A 16,208-nucleotide genomic window follows, 5' to 3' on the forward strand; every position below is an offset into this window, starting at 1 on the left:
TTCGCGATATTTGATCGGTGTGCATCCCTTATTTAAAGTATTTCCGCTGTGACTGAACGCAGCCAGCACAGTACAGAATCTAAGCTCGGAAAAAAGCGAGTGCATTTGGAGCAAGTTCATGGCAGCAAAGGCCAAGTTGTTGATTGCGAGCCAGGGAAGCGGAAATGCGGACGCTGAAGCTGCACAAAAAGGGATCCGGGCTGGGCTTCCCAGGTGGGGGCCACTAAATGGCAGCTCCTAAAAGTGCTATAAGTCAAAAGGGGGCTTTCCACTTTAGTACACGTGAATTGCATGAATTGGGCGGCCGAATGGCCGAGTGGCCTTGGCGTCCTTGGTGACCCCGGTGACCCTGGCTTACATTTGGTTGGCGTTTGGTGAGCATGACCACGTAGGTTCCGGACAGCGGGCAAATGCAGCGCGTGATGTTGGCCATCAGGTGCTTGGTGATGCACAGGTCCGATCGCCAGGTGGAGTCGAAGGAGGCCTTGTAGTCGTGACTGCGCGGGTAATGGTCGATTAAGTATTGAGTTAACTTCTGTCACTGGTCATCCTCGCTTACCCACAAACGGCCACCCAATCGCCCGTCTTGGGGACGCTCTCGTGCTGAAAAATAATCTCCACATGTCCCGCCTCGAAGGGCAAGTCCAGGGGCTCGCGGAAGTTGTCGTTGGAGCGATTCGACTGGAACAGCCAGGTCTGGATGATCCGCGACGCCAGCACGTAGTCCGAGTCCCGGGGATCGCTATTCAATGAGATTGAGATAGAACAACAGTTTTAAATTTATTAAGCTTAAACATGATGTATAGAAATAGCAAATTAATTTTAGGGAGAAATCCAAATCACTCGTATTGTGGTTTTAACTTTTTTATAGGACATTTGAATCATTTTCTTAAATAAAATATAAAATCAATCGTGGATTTTATAAGGGGACACGTGGCCATAAATTCAAGTTTACGAGTAGTTATTGTAATTATTAATTGAATTGTAGATATTTTGAGTGCATTTGTCCAGATAAAAAGGTTCTTAAAGTAAGTTTTTATAGTAAGTAACAGAAAAAAAGAAAAACATTTAAAAGGTAATTAAACATGGTTTTTTCAATATGGTTTAATTTATATAAAATTTTTAATAAGCCAAAGATGTTCAATTATAATGTTTCGTATTTTTGTATTGTAAATAATAGCTTATATAAATAGCACAAAGTTTTTTTTTGAAAATAAGGATCTAATTAGATTTCCTAATATTAATTATATGTCATTTTTTGTCATTAGAACGTCTGTTTTCTTTTTAACGCTACAACTTTCTTAAGCTTCAGAAATGATATGCAGTTCCTGCTTATCAGATCCAGCTTCTGTCCCATCTTTTGTGTGCAATAATCAAGATTTGATAACAACTGTGTTGGCATCTCATGTACCCCAAAAGCATACTTTTCCCCTCCTCATTTTTTCCTCGCCTTTGCTGGCAGCTGCATATTTGCATTTTGTTTACAGTTGGGGAATTACACTCGAAGCTGTGGTATTGTTGCTAGTGTTTTCCAGCTGGCTGTAATACGCTTAAGCCAAGGAGCCATCTCGGCACAAGATGGCAGAAGCCAGAGGAGGCGGAGAGTGACGGCAGTTGGCATTACACACACATTTGAGGACCAGGCAAACATGGCTTACGAATTGTACATCGGTGGCCATAAGCCGGGACTTAGCCAAGACAACTTTCTTGGGCTGGCTGCCTTAAATCGGGGAATTAAACATGTGCAGTGGCGCTAATCTTAAACTCTTCCCAACGGATCGCCTCTATTTACCATTTCCGCTTAGATTTAAAAACTTTGTTGAACTTTAACCAGACCGCAATCGTTAACTAATTAGCAATTTCAACTTTTTCAACTCACCTGCCGCGCGTGTAGTAGGTCTTGGGGAGGAAACTTTTGAGGTTCTTGTAGGAGATGACCGAGGCGAATATGGTTGAGTTGGCCATGATGTGCAGCAGTCGCGTGGAGAGGCCAATGTCCATGTAGAGCTGGTCCGAGAACAAATCCTCGCTGGAAAGGCAGGGAAAGAGGCAGGGAAAGTGCATGAGCCGCCGTAAATCAGGCAAATTGTAGTCGCCTGCACTTAGGGCACTTAATTAGCTAAATTAGACACTTGCAAACCGGCAGGCAGGCTGAGGTGGCGGCAAGATGGAAATACCTGTCCGGAAACGACAAGGTCTCGGCGGACCTCCATCTTGGGTGCATGCGCTCCACTTTTATGGCCCATTCTTCATGCCACGACCTCCTCGCCTGTTTTATGCATTTCTTATTTATGCTTGCTCATAAAATAAATTTTCCATTAAGAGCCCTGAACAGGGGCTTTGGGGTGGGGTTGGGAAATCGTTCTCCTTCCTCGCATATATTAATCAAGGGGCCGTAAAACGAAGTTTACTGTTTACTTGCGCTGCAAATTTGCATTTCGCCCCATCCGTAATTAGAAATTATAGCCAGCTCTGCTGGCTGGGAAATCAGTAGTGTGTCTGATTTCATTTAGGGGCCATTTGTCTGTTTGTTTGCGCCTGCAACTTACCCGTAAATGCGCAAATTAAACGGCAGCGTTTTCACCGACGTCATGTAGATGCGCAGCGAATTGAGTCGGTCCAGCGACAGTGTGTCCTCATCGACTGTCAGGATGCTGGCGGCTCCCGGTCCATGTCCTCCCGCTCCTCCCGCTCCACCTGCTCCGCCAGCTCGAGTTGCCTGCAGGCTGCCGGCAGGATCCGCGGAAACCTCGCCCGCAGTGACCCCTGACCCGCTGCCATTGCCATCGTCGCCGCGGGTCGAACTGTCACCTGTCGCCGGCGCCGAGGCGGACTGACTGCTGCCGCTCGTCGAGGTGGCCAACTGGGAGGCCGCGATGGTCTCGCGGTTCAGCGCCGCCGATTGCGTTAGTTGCTGCAGCTTTTTAATTTGCTGAAGGGGGAAAAGAAATAAGAGAAGAGCCCATCGCACGGCGGTTAAATAATGGCTTTCGATTTTGTCCGATTTTGTCCCCCGTGTCCACAACACCCAGGGTAAAAATCATGGTAAATCCAAATATTTTCACTTTGAAATAATATTTTCGGTACTGATTTAGCCCCCAGGGGTGTTGAGTTTAAATCAAAGTGTCAACTTTCATTTTCATTTTCAGGTATCGATAAATTTTGTTTTAAATTTAAAAAAATTAAAATCTACCATTTTTTTATTGTATAAATAATTACATTATCATGTTTTACGTTTAATTTAAGTAGGTTATAATTTTGAAAAACAATGTTACACACAAATATTTTAATGTTGAATTATACTAAGGGGTTTTTCTCTGGGTGTACAGTGGCCTTATTTTGTTATGAACATTTTAAGGCCTCCTATATGATGCGATTGCATTGGTTTCGATCTTAATCACCCCCACGTAATTTTGCTTTTGTTCAAAAATTTATTTTCATTCAGGTGGCGTAGACGGATGAAACAAAGTGTTAAAAAATTTAAAAATTTCGCTCTTCAAGCAAAAAAAACTTTTAATGCCATCCAAATTTGGATTTTAATTTAAGCGAAATCAATAAGTTCACAAGGTTTAAAAGAGATTCGTATGTACAAAATTCGGACTGGCTTACGTGTCGAATGAGTAATTTTTAGAAAAATTAAGACCATAAATGGAGCAAGCAAATGTACTTAGAAACTTTAAAACAAAAAACAAATTGAGAGTATTTTTTGATTTCCTTTCTATGTTGGTTGGCCTACTAACTAGAATCTCTGACTGTTAAAAGTGGCTTACAAAAATAAAGTCTCTCAATAAAATTTTGAATTGAATTGATTTTGGCTTAAAAGCAATATATCCTTTCTTTTAAATATTTATCTAGGCACTTGAAATACAATTTGAGCTACAATGAGAGCTGAATGAAATATTTAATATTTATATTAAATTTAAATTAAGCAGACAAAATACATTTTTTTTTCCAAAACATTCATCTTTAAAATGACTTTTTGTATAAAATTAATAGCTATAAAACAAAACTCTCCACTTAAGTTTAATGCAAATACCTCAGGGACTTTTTGTGTTTGAACTGGCCTAGAAAATCAAAATAAAACCATTCCTGAGGTAAAAATATTAATAACTTTTGCCTTAGCCAAGCTCAAGTTTTCCATTCAAAATAAGATTTGTATTTGTTTATTTGTGCCCGAAGCAAGACCTATTTTTGCAAGTGTGGCTGAAACTCGAGAGTTTGTCTGCGTTTCAATACGAGAGAAAGGTACTACAGATAAGACCCCAGCATATGCCATGTTTATATTTACCCGGCCTCCGTCATCCTCCGCACAATCGAGCCAACAATCGGATAAAGTCCGGCTATGAACTTTGGCCGAAATCAATGCCACAAGGAAGGAAGGGGGAAGAGGAAAGGGGAATGGGAATCATGCCGCTGGCCATGTGGCATATTTTCTGGATGCCAACGAGAGCACAAAAGCCACAGAAAGCGCAGTCACTGAACCCGGGCATAAAAATCATAAATTGTTACGTTCTCGAGTGCAGTTACAAAGCCATAAAGCGGGGCCAATAAGCAGGGCCCAACTACAACGTTCGATGTTCGCAATTTGTAATGCGAAAGCCATTGCCATTACAGCAGCTCGTTTTCCTCTTCGAATTCGGCAATTTATAATGCTAGGTCCGGCACAGCTTTTTGGTAAATACAGAGATGGTCCAAGGAGTGGAGTCCGGAATTTCTGTTACAAATCAAAATCAAAACCACATCGAACTCAACGAAATTCGGATTTTTACATAAGATACAAACATACTGCTGCATTAATGTTTTTGGGGCAACTAATCGAAAGCGAAAACAATTCCAATTGGAAAAGTTTGCGTAATGGAACTTTTCTGAACAAAATCCGAAACTTCGGCATCATCAGAGAGCATTAGGCTTTGCCGCTGTATGTATGAGTGCCACGCCCCCGATTACGGCCACGCCCTCGACCCGGTGGTGCCTATTCAAATGTGTGTGGCATTCGTATGATTTCTTTAAAAGGGAAAGGACAGAGAGATGTGGAGAAAGCCTGCAAAAAGTTTTCCATGTGCAAATTTCACTTGACTTTCGACCTAGCCACGTTTAGCAGTTTACCGGCAAATCACCGCCCCTTCCCCCCCTCCGTCAAATAAAGGGGCGTGGTCGTGGCCATGTGTGAGCAAAAGTTTTCGCCCCCGAACTGCGAAGTTGAGCCGTGACTTAGGGTCACGTTTGCAGCGAATACTTTTCGGCTAAGTGATTCGTCGTGATTTGATTTGAATGGGAAGCGCTTTTCGGCCAACTTTCTACCTTCTGTACTCGAAAGTGGGTCAGTTGACTTCGCTGGTCAATACACCAACTTATGCAAATCCCAGTCTCCTGCTCATGCTCGCACAAGTGTTTTAATCAACTTTTCGGGTTCGTTCGCATTGCGAACATCCAAAAATGAGCAGTTTCCATCCGGAAAAACTTTTTCAATTGCCATTCCCACAGACCGCAAATGGAGGCTTGCATTGACATCCAGTCCACTGGGCGTGAATGAAAATTGGTTTTAAGCAAATGAAATGCTATCATAAAAATTTCCATTCGGGATTATTATTATCTATCAACATATTGACGGGGCTCAGGCTGGCCGCATGTGGCAATTTATTTGCGAAATGCTTTCGGTTGAATTAAGTGGCTTAATGTGTGTGGCACTGGGTGCAACTCGACTCAACTTCAAGTTTTGAAACTTTTCAATTCGCATTGGGCCATCGAATGGCCTTGGCGAACAGTTGATTACTTTCACGGATTTTCTCGGACCGACGCGATGCACTAATTAAACTTGATTGCGAGCAGAAAATTCGATAAACTTGCCGGGGATTCGGCTCACTCCATTAAACTTTTCGCTCAGTCAATAAAAACGATGCGAACTATTTGCACAACTTCAGGAAAGTTCGGCGAATGCCAACGCTTTTTAATCGACCCAATTATGCTGCCAAGTTTTTCCGACTGCGTCAGCTAATAAAAATTTAACATAAATTGTTCTTTCTGGAGCGACTTTCTGGCTTTCGGCTCACATGGCGCATCATATTGAAATGCCATAGCTCAGCCGAACTCTGGCGAAACTAAATTAATTTGATCGCATTAAAAACTTCTTCCATGCTCTTCCGGTAGCTGTGTGCTAAGCAAACAGATCCCGCGAAAGGCGAAAAATTTGTTCAGTTCGCTCGTAAAAGATGAATATTAAGGGATAGCTTATCCCTCCGCGGATAAGTGAGTCCGCTGGCTAATAGATTATGCTGGAGGTGATGGAGGTGTTGGAGGTGTCCTTGGGGAGGTGGAGAGAGGAGAGGGGCAAACAAACTCGGCATCCAAAAGGAGCTTGCCAATTATCCTCACTTCTTGACAGGTCCATTGAGCGGGGGCGCCATATTCAAACAGTTGCAATCAACACTCTCATAAATTTGCATACCAAAATTTCAGCCTTATCCTGCCTTTCATTCTTTCGTTCGTTCGTTCTTTCACTTTTATGCCGCACTTGGCGTACGCAAAAATTTGCCCACGGAATAAAACATGAGACGCGACGACACAGCCTCATCCTCCGCTCTTGAAATCCTCAGTTGAGCCGGAAACAATGGAAACCACAATCTCAACCGGGGGATATACACTTCCTCCCTCCATCCAGCCAGCTGAAATGAAAAAAAAATAAGGAAACGCACTTTTCAGCGCCGTTTCGAGGCCGTAGATTGGCCAAAAGTGTCTGCCTTTTTGCCAGGTGATAAGGAAGTGGTTATCCTTATTGTCCTGCGACAGGCAGGAGAAGAGGGTCGCAGGCAAATTGTTTGATTGCCCCTCATTAGCAGCACCTTTTCGAAAGGAAAAGGTGGTCCTTCTCCATTAGCTGTTCTGCTAAATGGAGCGTAAATAGGCCTTCAGGCGAGCACCACTTTGTAGTGGGACTTTAATTTGGCATGCTTGAGTTTTAATCTACGGGGGGAAGTACCAATTATCGCTGCAGTAAAATCGGCACGTGTAGCACGAACTTGTCGGGCCAGGAAATCACATAATTCACCACTCACAGGACACCGGAAACACCGGGAAACACCGGGAAAAACCACAGACAAACCCGAAAAATGCACAAGCTCATGCATATCGAAAAAGGTATTCATTACCAGACGGCAGGCTCATCAATTCACCGGCTGCTTTGGAAATCCGAGCACGGATTGGGGCAGACAAATGTACGTATGCAAATTGCCACCACCCAGTAGTGTAGTGACAGGCCAACTACAAGCTAAATAAAAGCTGGCAAATGCCCACCTTTGCCCCAGTTCGCAATCGATGGCAACAAGAGTGAGTGTGTGCTTTCGGGCATGATAAATCCCCAAAGGGGTCGGAAAACCCGGCTGGCAAATATTGAATATGGCTGCAGGGTATAAATTATGGCGCCCAACGGGAGCACACTGCCCATAACTTATGCGCCATTGCAGCAGGCAAAGCAGGCAAAGCATCCTAGTATCCCAACATCCCTACACTTATACCTACACTTACACTTACCTGTTGACTGTTCAGGGATTGGGCATTCTGCATGACTTTATCCAGGATGCGCAGTATTATCTCCGCGGCCATCTCGCGCTCCAGTTGTGTGCCTTTCAATTGCAGGTAGGTGTCGAGCTGTGAAGTGGCCAAGGAAACTTGAGACTTGAGACAACATAATATAATACAAGAACCGATTTCATCTTGCCATCCCATCCTGCCAGCCCGTTTAAGGCCAAAACGGAAGGTACTCCAAATGGCTCTCACTGCAATTCGTTAGCCGGCAAATTTGTGTGCGCATTAAAATGAAAAATTGTTGCTAGGCTACCCCAAAAGGCGAAGGAGACAGAGTAGGAGCAGTATCAGCAACGGGAACAGGAACTTTTCTTTGACTGCAGTCGGGCAACCGAAAATTGTGTGAAAAATGGCAAGCCGCCCGGCTTAGCAGCTTTTGCATTCATTTGCGTGCTAAAAATAGTGAAATAGTTGCCTCGTCCTCTCAAGAGTCCGGCCCATCCCACCCAGGTGGAGCTGAAGTGTGTTAAGGGTTTTTGCGGACGGAACAGACAAATTCCGCCGCACGGAGTCTGGAGTCCGGAATCTGTCTGCGACGAGGTCTGCGGAAACAAGATATGACGCCGCAAAGGGAATCGCAATTCCGATTTTGATTAGGCCAATTTAACCAAATCTGTTACATTTCGGAAATGTTATTGCCGTCCCCTTGGTGGCTTTTACGTTTGTACCCTTGCTGGGGATAATTTGGATTCCAACAGAGGTTTCTCAATCGGTTGAGAAGGCATTTTGGAACTTATTGAAAGTATGTGTAATTTAAGGTAGTAGCTCTCTGTTACAATCTGTTAGTGGTTATCCTGTCTTTATACTGGCATTTTATATGATTACTTCTAATTTCTTTGAAACTGCATGGTTTTTGATGTATATATCAACAATGGCATTTTTGAATATATTGTATTTATCAATTAGTTGACTAAACTAACTAAAATTGTTCGAATTTTAATTGGAGCTTAAGATAGCTTTGTTTGTCTTGATAAATATTGCAGGAGTACTGAAAATACTTAGAAATCAAAGTTCCTTGATTTTAGGAAAAATTCCTAAACGAAGCCTTAAATATGAACATCTCATGTATATTAAGGAAAAATTATTTTAAAACGACCTAAGGCCATATGGCCTACTTAAGTCATTTGGCCATATTTGGTCATTATTCCTTAAATTAATACTCTTTTCATAAAAATTAGGAAATAATTTATTTTTATCCTTGTATATAAAAACAGCATTGTTTTTAATTATTTTATTTATCAATTTTTTGTCTAGACTGAAGCTAAGGAGATTTCTTTAATCTTGTTGTTGTGTACGGTTTCTTTAAGCTTTAATAACGTACTCATTGTTGTATTAAAATCCCTGAGATTGCCGATTGAAAATCTTGTGTTCAGCTTGTTTACGGCATTTCTTTTTATGGCTGACAAGTGTACAAGCTTTCAAAACCAACTGAGTTTAGCCAGAATCAGATGGATGGCCCCCTGAGCTTTGCCTTCCGAAGTCACCCTTTCGTTGCCCCAAATGGGGAATGGGGAATCCCCGCCACCTCACCTCGTGCAGCATGTCGATGAGGAAGCTGGCCTCGCCGGGCAGGAAACTGTGCCGCCGCTGTAGGGTGAAGTCGAAGCAGGCCTTCAGGATGTTGGAGGAGTTCGTCTGCTGGAAGCCGGCACTCAAAGCCAGGAAGCGGTTGTAGATGAGCAGCAGTTCGTCCCTGACGCAGCCGGAGAAGTCGGGCAGCAGCCAGGTGGAGTTGCCCGTGTCCCGCTGCTCGCAGATGCGTCGCAGGTGACCCTCGAAGCCCCGCGGGCAGTCGGTGATGATGGGGGCTCCGGGGGCGCTGGTGGGCCAATGGATGCCGTACGTGGACTCCGCCGGACACACGTGCGCCGCGTTCCGCTCGATGACGTTGATGTAGACGCTGCGGGACACCGGACGCACACTGTTGGACACCAGACAGGCGTACTCCGCCGACTTCTGGATGTTGTTGATCTTCAGGATGCTGCCGTCGGGGTACAGGTCCTCCCACATGGCCGTGCCCGCGTCCGACTGGAAGAGCACCCCGTTGCGGGTCCAGCTGTAGCCGAGCTGGGCGTAGCGCTTAATGTCGTCGTTGCCTGGTGACAGGCACCGCACCCGCAGCGAATCCCCCCGCTGCAGTGTTACACTCGCCGGATCCACGCGCAGACGGGGCGGGGACTTGATGTGGATGTGCAGGGAGCGGCACTGCTCCACGCCCCAGTCGGTGACCTTCAAGAGGAGGAGAACGGGAGTATGTGGTCAGTGGGGCTCATTAGACAACGTCCGGTCAAAGGGACTGGCCACAAGGAACGTCTGTCAATGGCACTGCGGAATGCCATGGCTTTTGATTACTCATATCAAAACAGGCACACAGTGGTGGTCAAGGAGTCAAGTTCTAACAAATCGTAACTATTTCTTAACTATTAAATAATAAACAATGTCATAACCCTTAAGGTACTTTTACCATCGTAAATAGTGTAGAAAATGAAATTAACTTACTTACTTTAAAAACTTAAACATAGAAACAAATCAGATGTTTTAAAAATCAATACTAAAGAATAAATTCCATCTGAAAACAAAAAATATTTAAAAATGGATAAAAATGAAAAATAAAGGCATAATATTTATAACCAACCATATCTCAATCATAACGATGCCATATGGTGTACTAAATGAAATTGAGTTAAACATTTAGTTTTACTGATTAAAAAATAGAACATTTAAAAATATGATCTTCTAGGTATAGGTATAAGTTTTATTCTTGTAGCGTTAGATATAAATTAATTTTATTAATATAAATATAAAGAAGAATGTATGATTACATTGTTTGTACAGTAAAAAGTGACGGACCTAGACGGGGAGTCATCCCCATCGTTCATTTTTATGTCTATGTATAAACTCAAATTTTAAGATTTAAAGAAAAGTAAGGTTTAGCTATTTGATGTAAATTTCAACTCTCTTATTTTTTTTTTTACTTTAACTTCGTGACAAAGAACCAATGTCGGAGAAGCTAGTTTTAAAACGTAGACTAAGAAGCTTAGGTTAACGAACAAACGATAACTGAAGGATTTTTAATTTCCAAGTCTGACATACAATACAATACTTGATATTATTGATATGGTAATTTAGCCACAAATAATAACATACATACAATATAAATTTAGAGCCACTAGTGCGACCCCAGCTGTACGTGCATTGCATTGATATCCCAGCATTGAGGGCGACCAGCCAAACATCAGCAGCCTTGTCTGAGAGCAGAACACAGGACACAGGACACACATCCTGGTGGTCGGGCAGTATGTCCGATGTCCGATGGCGATGTCCTTCTCGAGGACGTCGGCCCGGGGCAAAGGGAAACAATTGTGGCCTGCTTCTGCTCGAAGGCTGTCACCCAAGGATTTGTTTAATAGACTTATTTGCTAGTCAGCTAGACTCCATCTTCATTGTGTGCTGATTGGATATGACGAGCCCTGATTTTGCTTGTGCTTGCAGTTTGACTTGGGGCAATTGAGCAATGCAGTCATAAATCAAACGGCAAATTCCGTTTCGGTCTGCCGTTGAGGCTCGTGTATTAGTTTATGAAATGTAATTTTAAGGCTTAAGTGCCCGAACGGGATTGCAAAATGTATTTGTCGTAATAAAATAGGGCATCGGGCTTGGATTATTATTTGCCTTGGCACTCGAACAGAAAGTCAGACGATGTCCAGGCAATCCTTCGCCGCTTCTAAGGACTCTTGAAGCTACACACGAGCATGAGTATTTACGTCCACTTGCTCGGCCAAGAGGGGATGGCTACTTAAAGCCTTAGTGCAGCCGTGTGGGTTTGAGCCAACCTTTGCATTTATTTATTTCCACGCGGCTGGCGAGCAAACGAATTGTAAACTTGCTTTGTTGATGCTCCCGTTGTTGCACATTCATCCTTAGGAAAGCCAAAGACTTTACACTCGTAAAAATCAGAATTGAATACAATTACAATCGAAAAAGTAAAACAACTGACCTTAAAATAAACAAAAATGTGAAGTCAAAACTGTCATTGAAAATAAACTATTAGTACATGAATGTTAAGCCCAATAGGGTATGAAAAAATTCTCAATAAGATTAGTATTAAATTAGTACCACGAAAGTATTAAAATGAAAATAATGTGATTTAAAAATAGAGCCTTAGACTACCAAAAAGTATAGTGGTTATATTATTTAAAATTAATTGAATACTTATACTTTAATACTGTCTGTGGTTTATTTTCAACATACAATTATTACACTAAACTTTCAGTATTTGTTTTGGGTGTGTTTAAGAACCAAACAAATATTTTATCTCAGTTTATATGACTTTCGTTTGGATTTAATTTAACTTAACTAAATTTAAGTAAGTAGTAAACTTTTTCCAAGTGCAGTGGCTGTCGGTTCATAGAGAAAATCCTAGACGTTGCCACACCGCCAACAATGATGTTGATAATGATGATGATGATGACGATGATGATGACGATGTTGATGGGCACAAGTCTGCCAGATGTTGAGCAAACTTCCGCTTCGAATTTAAAAAAAAAGAAAGAAATATAAAAGCGATACAACTAACGAGGAGGCGGCGGCCTCATTGTCGCCGCCGTGAAGGTATCCCACTTGTCTGGCTGGGTTTTCCTGCATCCTCGTCTGATATCTAGCCCCCGGGCACTGGGCCTCAGTCGATCCGGAAATATTTAATAGACAGCGAAACGCTCTTAGTGTAAGCCAATGGTTAGTTGCTTTTTTTTATGGCAAGGGCGGCTTTAAATTTGTTTTGCAATCCTCGGGAACGTGAACTTTTACGAGTGTGCAACGTCAACAAATCTTTGGCCGGCCACAAAATCCAAATGCCAATTAACTCATTAAGCAGGCACGCTGTTCGACTGCAAAACTTAGCTGCCGAGTGGAGCGCTTTTATAGCCAAATGGCATTTTATTGGCCCGGATAAGTCGCGTCTCATTAACGGGCCAAGTCGTTAAACAACACATTGTGCCCTGGAATGGCTAAACATTTGGCTCGATCAATGAACAACACTCGAACGGAATTAATAGTTCATAAAGTAGGTTATTCCGCAGCCAGCAGCATTTATTAGGCTAATGGATATTGACAGCATTGTGGCATGGCAATCGTACCACGAAAACCAGTAACTTTTTGTACATTGACGATTAAAGGACCTTCAGGACGATGCACAACTCTGACTTGATACCGAGGTGGCCTTCATCCACCAGTCTTTAATCAAGACAACGTTTAAGCTCCAGTCGTGCTCTGCGAAATCAGAAGTGGCTTTAGAAGTGGGGCTAATGCAGCCGGCTTAAGGACAGCACCGCTCTGGGCCATTGTGCACGTAATGGACCCAAGACGGCCGCGTTCCCCAAGGCAAATGAATTAATTGCAACAAGGCGTATACTTAATATCAATACATAAATAATAAATGCGCAAGGGCACACGCCCCATTAGAATTGTACGATGGTCGCTGTGTTTCTGTGTGTGTTTCTGTGTGTGTTCTGTGTGCTTTTGTGTGTTTTTGTGTGTATGCCGCCGACAAGTTATGGACAGGAACCTACAGTCCCCAACGAATAATGGAGGCGTTCTATTGACTCGGACCTCGAGGCCGTGTTATTGAAAAGGATTCATGCTTTCGAGTTTTCAGCAAACAGCTGCGAGACGTGGGCACAATCGACCTTCAGGGACCGAGCAGCTCGAAGCACTGAGCTCTGAGCTCCAGTCCAGCCCTCCTGATTATCGTTCAGTTGTTGCAGCTGCTAAGCGTTTCGCACTCCCCCCTGCCATGTCCTGCTTCCTGGCAAGTCCTGCCTTTGATCTGGCTGCGTCATTACGGGCGGAGCAGCGACAATAATAAGTAAGCGGCACGAGGCGCGCCAAAGGCACAAAGCGGCAAAGGCAGCTGGAAAACCGTGCTGGCTCCCCCATAAAGAACTCGACAAAATCCCCTCGGAGGGCCTCGGACCAGGCACTAAATACAATGGGCCCGGGCCCCAAGAAACGTGTCGGTGCAACAGATGCTGACGATGCTTTTTGTGGTTGCATTTAATTCCCATTCCCCTTCCTGGCTACGAAATTAAAGTGCAGAAGCCAGCTTTAATTGCGTCAGAAAGTAAGGCAAAAGAATCAGAATACATTATGCTAATGCCGAAGTTCAATTGAGTTTGCAACAATTCGGAATTTGATTTATACGCAACAAACGTAAACATTTTATTACAATCTCCCGTGGGCAGGCAATCAAATTACCATTTGATTTATAACTAACTTCGCATCCATGGTCATGTGTCCACGTACTTGGCGGGCGGGCCAACTTTTTGGGGAAACTTTTCACGTGTACGTACGGCAGGACTTGGCCTCTTTTACGGGCGCTCCAATATTTTTTACAAGCCATTTGCGTAATATGTTATTACCTAAGCCGTAAAGAAAGGACTTGGACCGGATTGCCGGGAAGTGAGGGAAGGGGAGCCGGGCAGTTTTTGGGCCGTAATGGTGCGGAACAATTTAAAACTCTTATTTAGTGCCGGCCCCTAAACCGAGAAAGGACTGGCCTAAAGACACACTGAGCTACATTGGGCTTAAAATCGTCTTTGGGCACCCGTAAATTCATCCCCGGAAACCGCAGTCAAAAGAATGTTTAATACCATAGATTAAAATATAATTGGCCCCTGAGAAAGACCATTCAAGTGCAATGGTCGGCAGACTCTTCTCCCATCATCACTCCTTTCTAGCTGGCCGGTCTGCCATACTTTAATTAGTCTAATTAAAAGCTACGTTATAGCGAAAATGAAGAACAGGGCCGTGAACAGAACGCAGCAAAGCCAAATGAAATTATGTGGCCTTCAGGGGGGTTTCCCAGACGGTTTCCAACACTCGGAATAGCTCTGCGCCGCTGCGATATGGCAATTAGACTGATTAGTCAGCTGAAAATATTACGGGGTGTCTGCAAAGGCCTGAAAGTGCCCGGGGAACCGGAATCATTAAAACAAAAAAACCAAGGGCCCAAGTGGCATTACCAGATCATCAGCTTAGATTAACATGGAATTTTTGAATGCTTTGATGTGCACGTGATGGCATGAACCAATGCTGGCCTAGTTTAAAATTAGATACAAATTCGAAACAAAATGTTTAGCAGTTGAATGTATGGTACAAATGGTTTTCTAAAGAATTTAATTAGTTGCTAACACATAACGACAAGAATAGACTTTTGAATGTGTTGCTGGTAGTTACATTTAAATGTGTGTTAATATAGGAAATTTATTTAATTAGTCTTTTCCTGCTGCTAGCATTATTTCTAAGTCGCTCGAACTCATTTGAACTTCCATAAAGAAAAAATTGTATAAAAATATGTAGACTTGATTTTGACTGTGTCGTTGAAAATGAATAAACAAAATTGATTGTTTTAAAATATCTTCATGTTGGCGTATATTTATTGCTTAATACATGCATTAGAATACAGAAGCAACCCATTAAATCTACTATTCTTTGATCAGACAAGATGTAATTTGTGTGCAGAATAAGAGTTTACAAAATGTGATCACAATTTTAACAAATAAGCTGCACTGAATTAGTAATGCGGATCAATAAACTTACATAAATTACTGTGTTAATGCCATGGCTATTTAATGCAATACTTTTGTGAAGTGGAAAAACGTTTGTGCACAAACACCATTCCGTGTATTGGCTTACACCCGAAAGTTGACTATGAATTCAGAACAAATGCAAGAAATGGTGAGGCGCAATTAAGTTAACTCCCTATTAAAAAGGTGGCAACGCCGGACGTAAAAGAAAACAATTGAAATTAAATTCTTCTCCCCCTTTAAATAACTTTTTTTGTTGCTTATGTCTTCACTCAGCTTTATTGTTAATTAATTTCCCTGTGCGCTTTGGCGATGGTAAAAGTACTAATAAGAAGCTAAAATAATAATTTTATCAGTGGTGCCAGTCATGTAATAAATTGTATATGTCTGGTATCCCTGCTTCTTTTATTTCACGAATTCGCCTTTTTCGCATAAGCATAGGCTATTTTGATTTCATGAAGTTCATAGCATAAACTAGTGCATTCAGTCTATTGTAGCACCAAAGAAAAAATTAAATATAAACTAAAAAAAAAATTTTAAAAATATTAAAATATTTTTTTCTTTGTCGTAATGATAAAGTCACTTAATGGGAACACCAAAAATGTCGAATATAACCTTGTACATCTTTGCCTTTAATTCATTAAAAGAACGTTACGCACGTTACCGAAATGATGACTCACCTTGCAGCTGTAGACACCTTCGTCGATCCGACTCGCTTTGGTTACGCCCAGAATCGCGGTGTAGACATCTTTGGTTTCGGGCGGTAGTACCGTGGTCCAGATTTCCCTGAAACAGACAGATGAAAGCGTTAGTCAGTCATGCTAATTAGCAATCCACTTTCGGTTTCCGCGAGTACTTGAAACCGATTCGCACAGTGCACAGTCATGCATTAAGTCTCACGCCCCGGGCATATGCCATATTCCATATGCCATGTGGCGTGGTGTTCCATGGAGCCCGAACCAAGTAAACTGGATCATACTTGTATGTAGCAAGCCCGCTAATTGACACACTAATAGCAGCTCACTTATCATGGCTCACTCACTT

The 16,208-nt window shown here is 42.7% G+C and overlaps 1 protein-coding gene across 7 annotated transcripts in view; it reads right to left on the minus strand.

The window, feature by feature from the left end:
- Positions 1 to 16,208, minus strand: part of LOC128262680 (uncharacterized) — a 118,988-nt gene that overhangs the window by 12,147 nt on the left and 90,633 nt on the right. For all 7 annotated transcript variants that reach the window (XM_052997085.1, XM_052997083.1, XM_052997082.1 and 4 more), the window contains 7 exons: positions 15,845 to 15,950; positions 9,112 to 9,810; positions 7,528 to 7,644; positions 2,550 to 2,932; positions 1,880 to 2,029; positions 560 to 742; positions 359 to 497 (listed from right to left, as the gene is read on the minus strand). In XM_052997085.1, the coding sequence (XP_052853045.1) occupies positions 359 to 497; positions 560 to 742; positions 1,880 to 2,029; positions 2,550 to 2,932; positions 7,528 to 7,644; positions 9,112 to 9,810; positions 15,845 to 15,950 (1,777 nt within the window). The remainder of the gene's footprint in view (positions 1 to 358; positions 498 to 559; positions 743 to 1,879; positions 2,030 to 2,549; positions 2,933 to 7,527; positions 7,645 to 9,111; positions 9,811 to 15,844; positions 15,951 to 16,208) is intronic.

This window comes from Drosophila gunungcola, unplaced genomic scaffold, assembly GCF_025200985.1.
Source record: "Drosophila gunungcola strain Sukarami unplaced genomic scaffold, Dgunungcola_SK_2 000001F, whole genome shotgun sequence".
NCBI lineage: Eukaryota > Metazoa > Arthropoda > Insecta > Diptera > Drosophilidae > Drosophila > Drosophila gunungcola.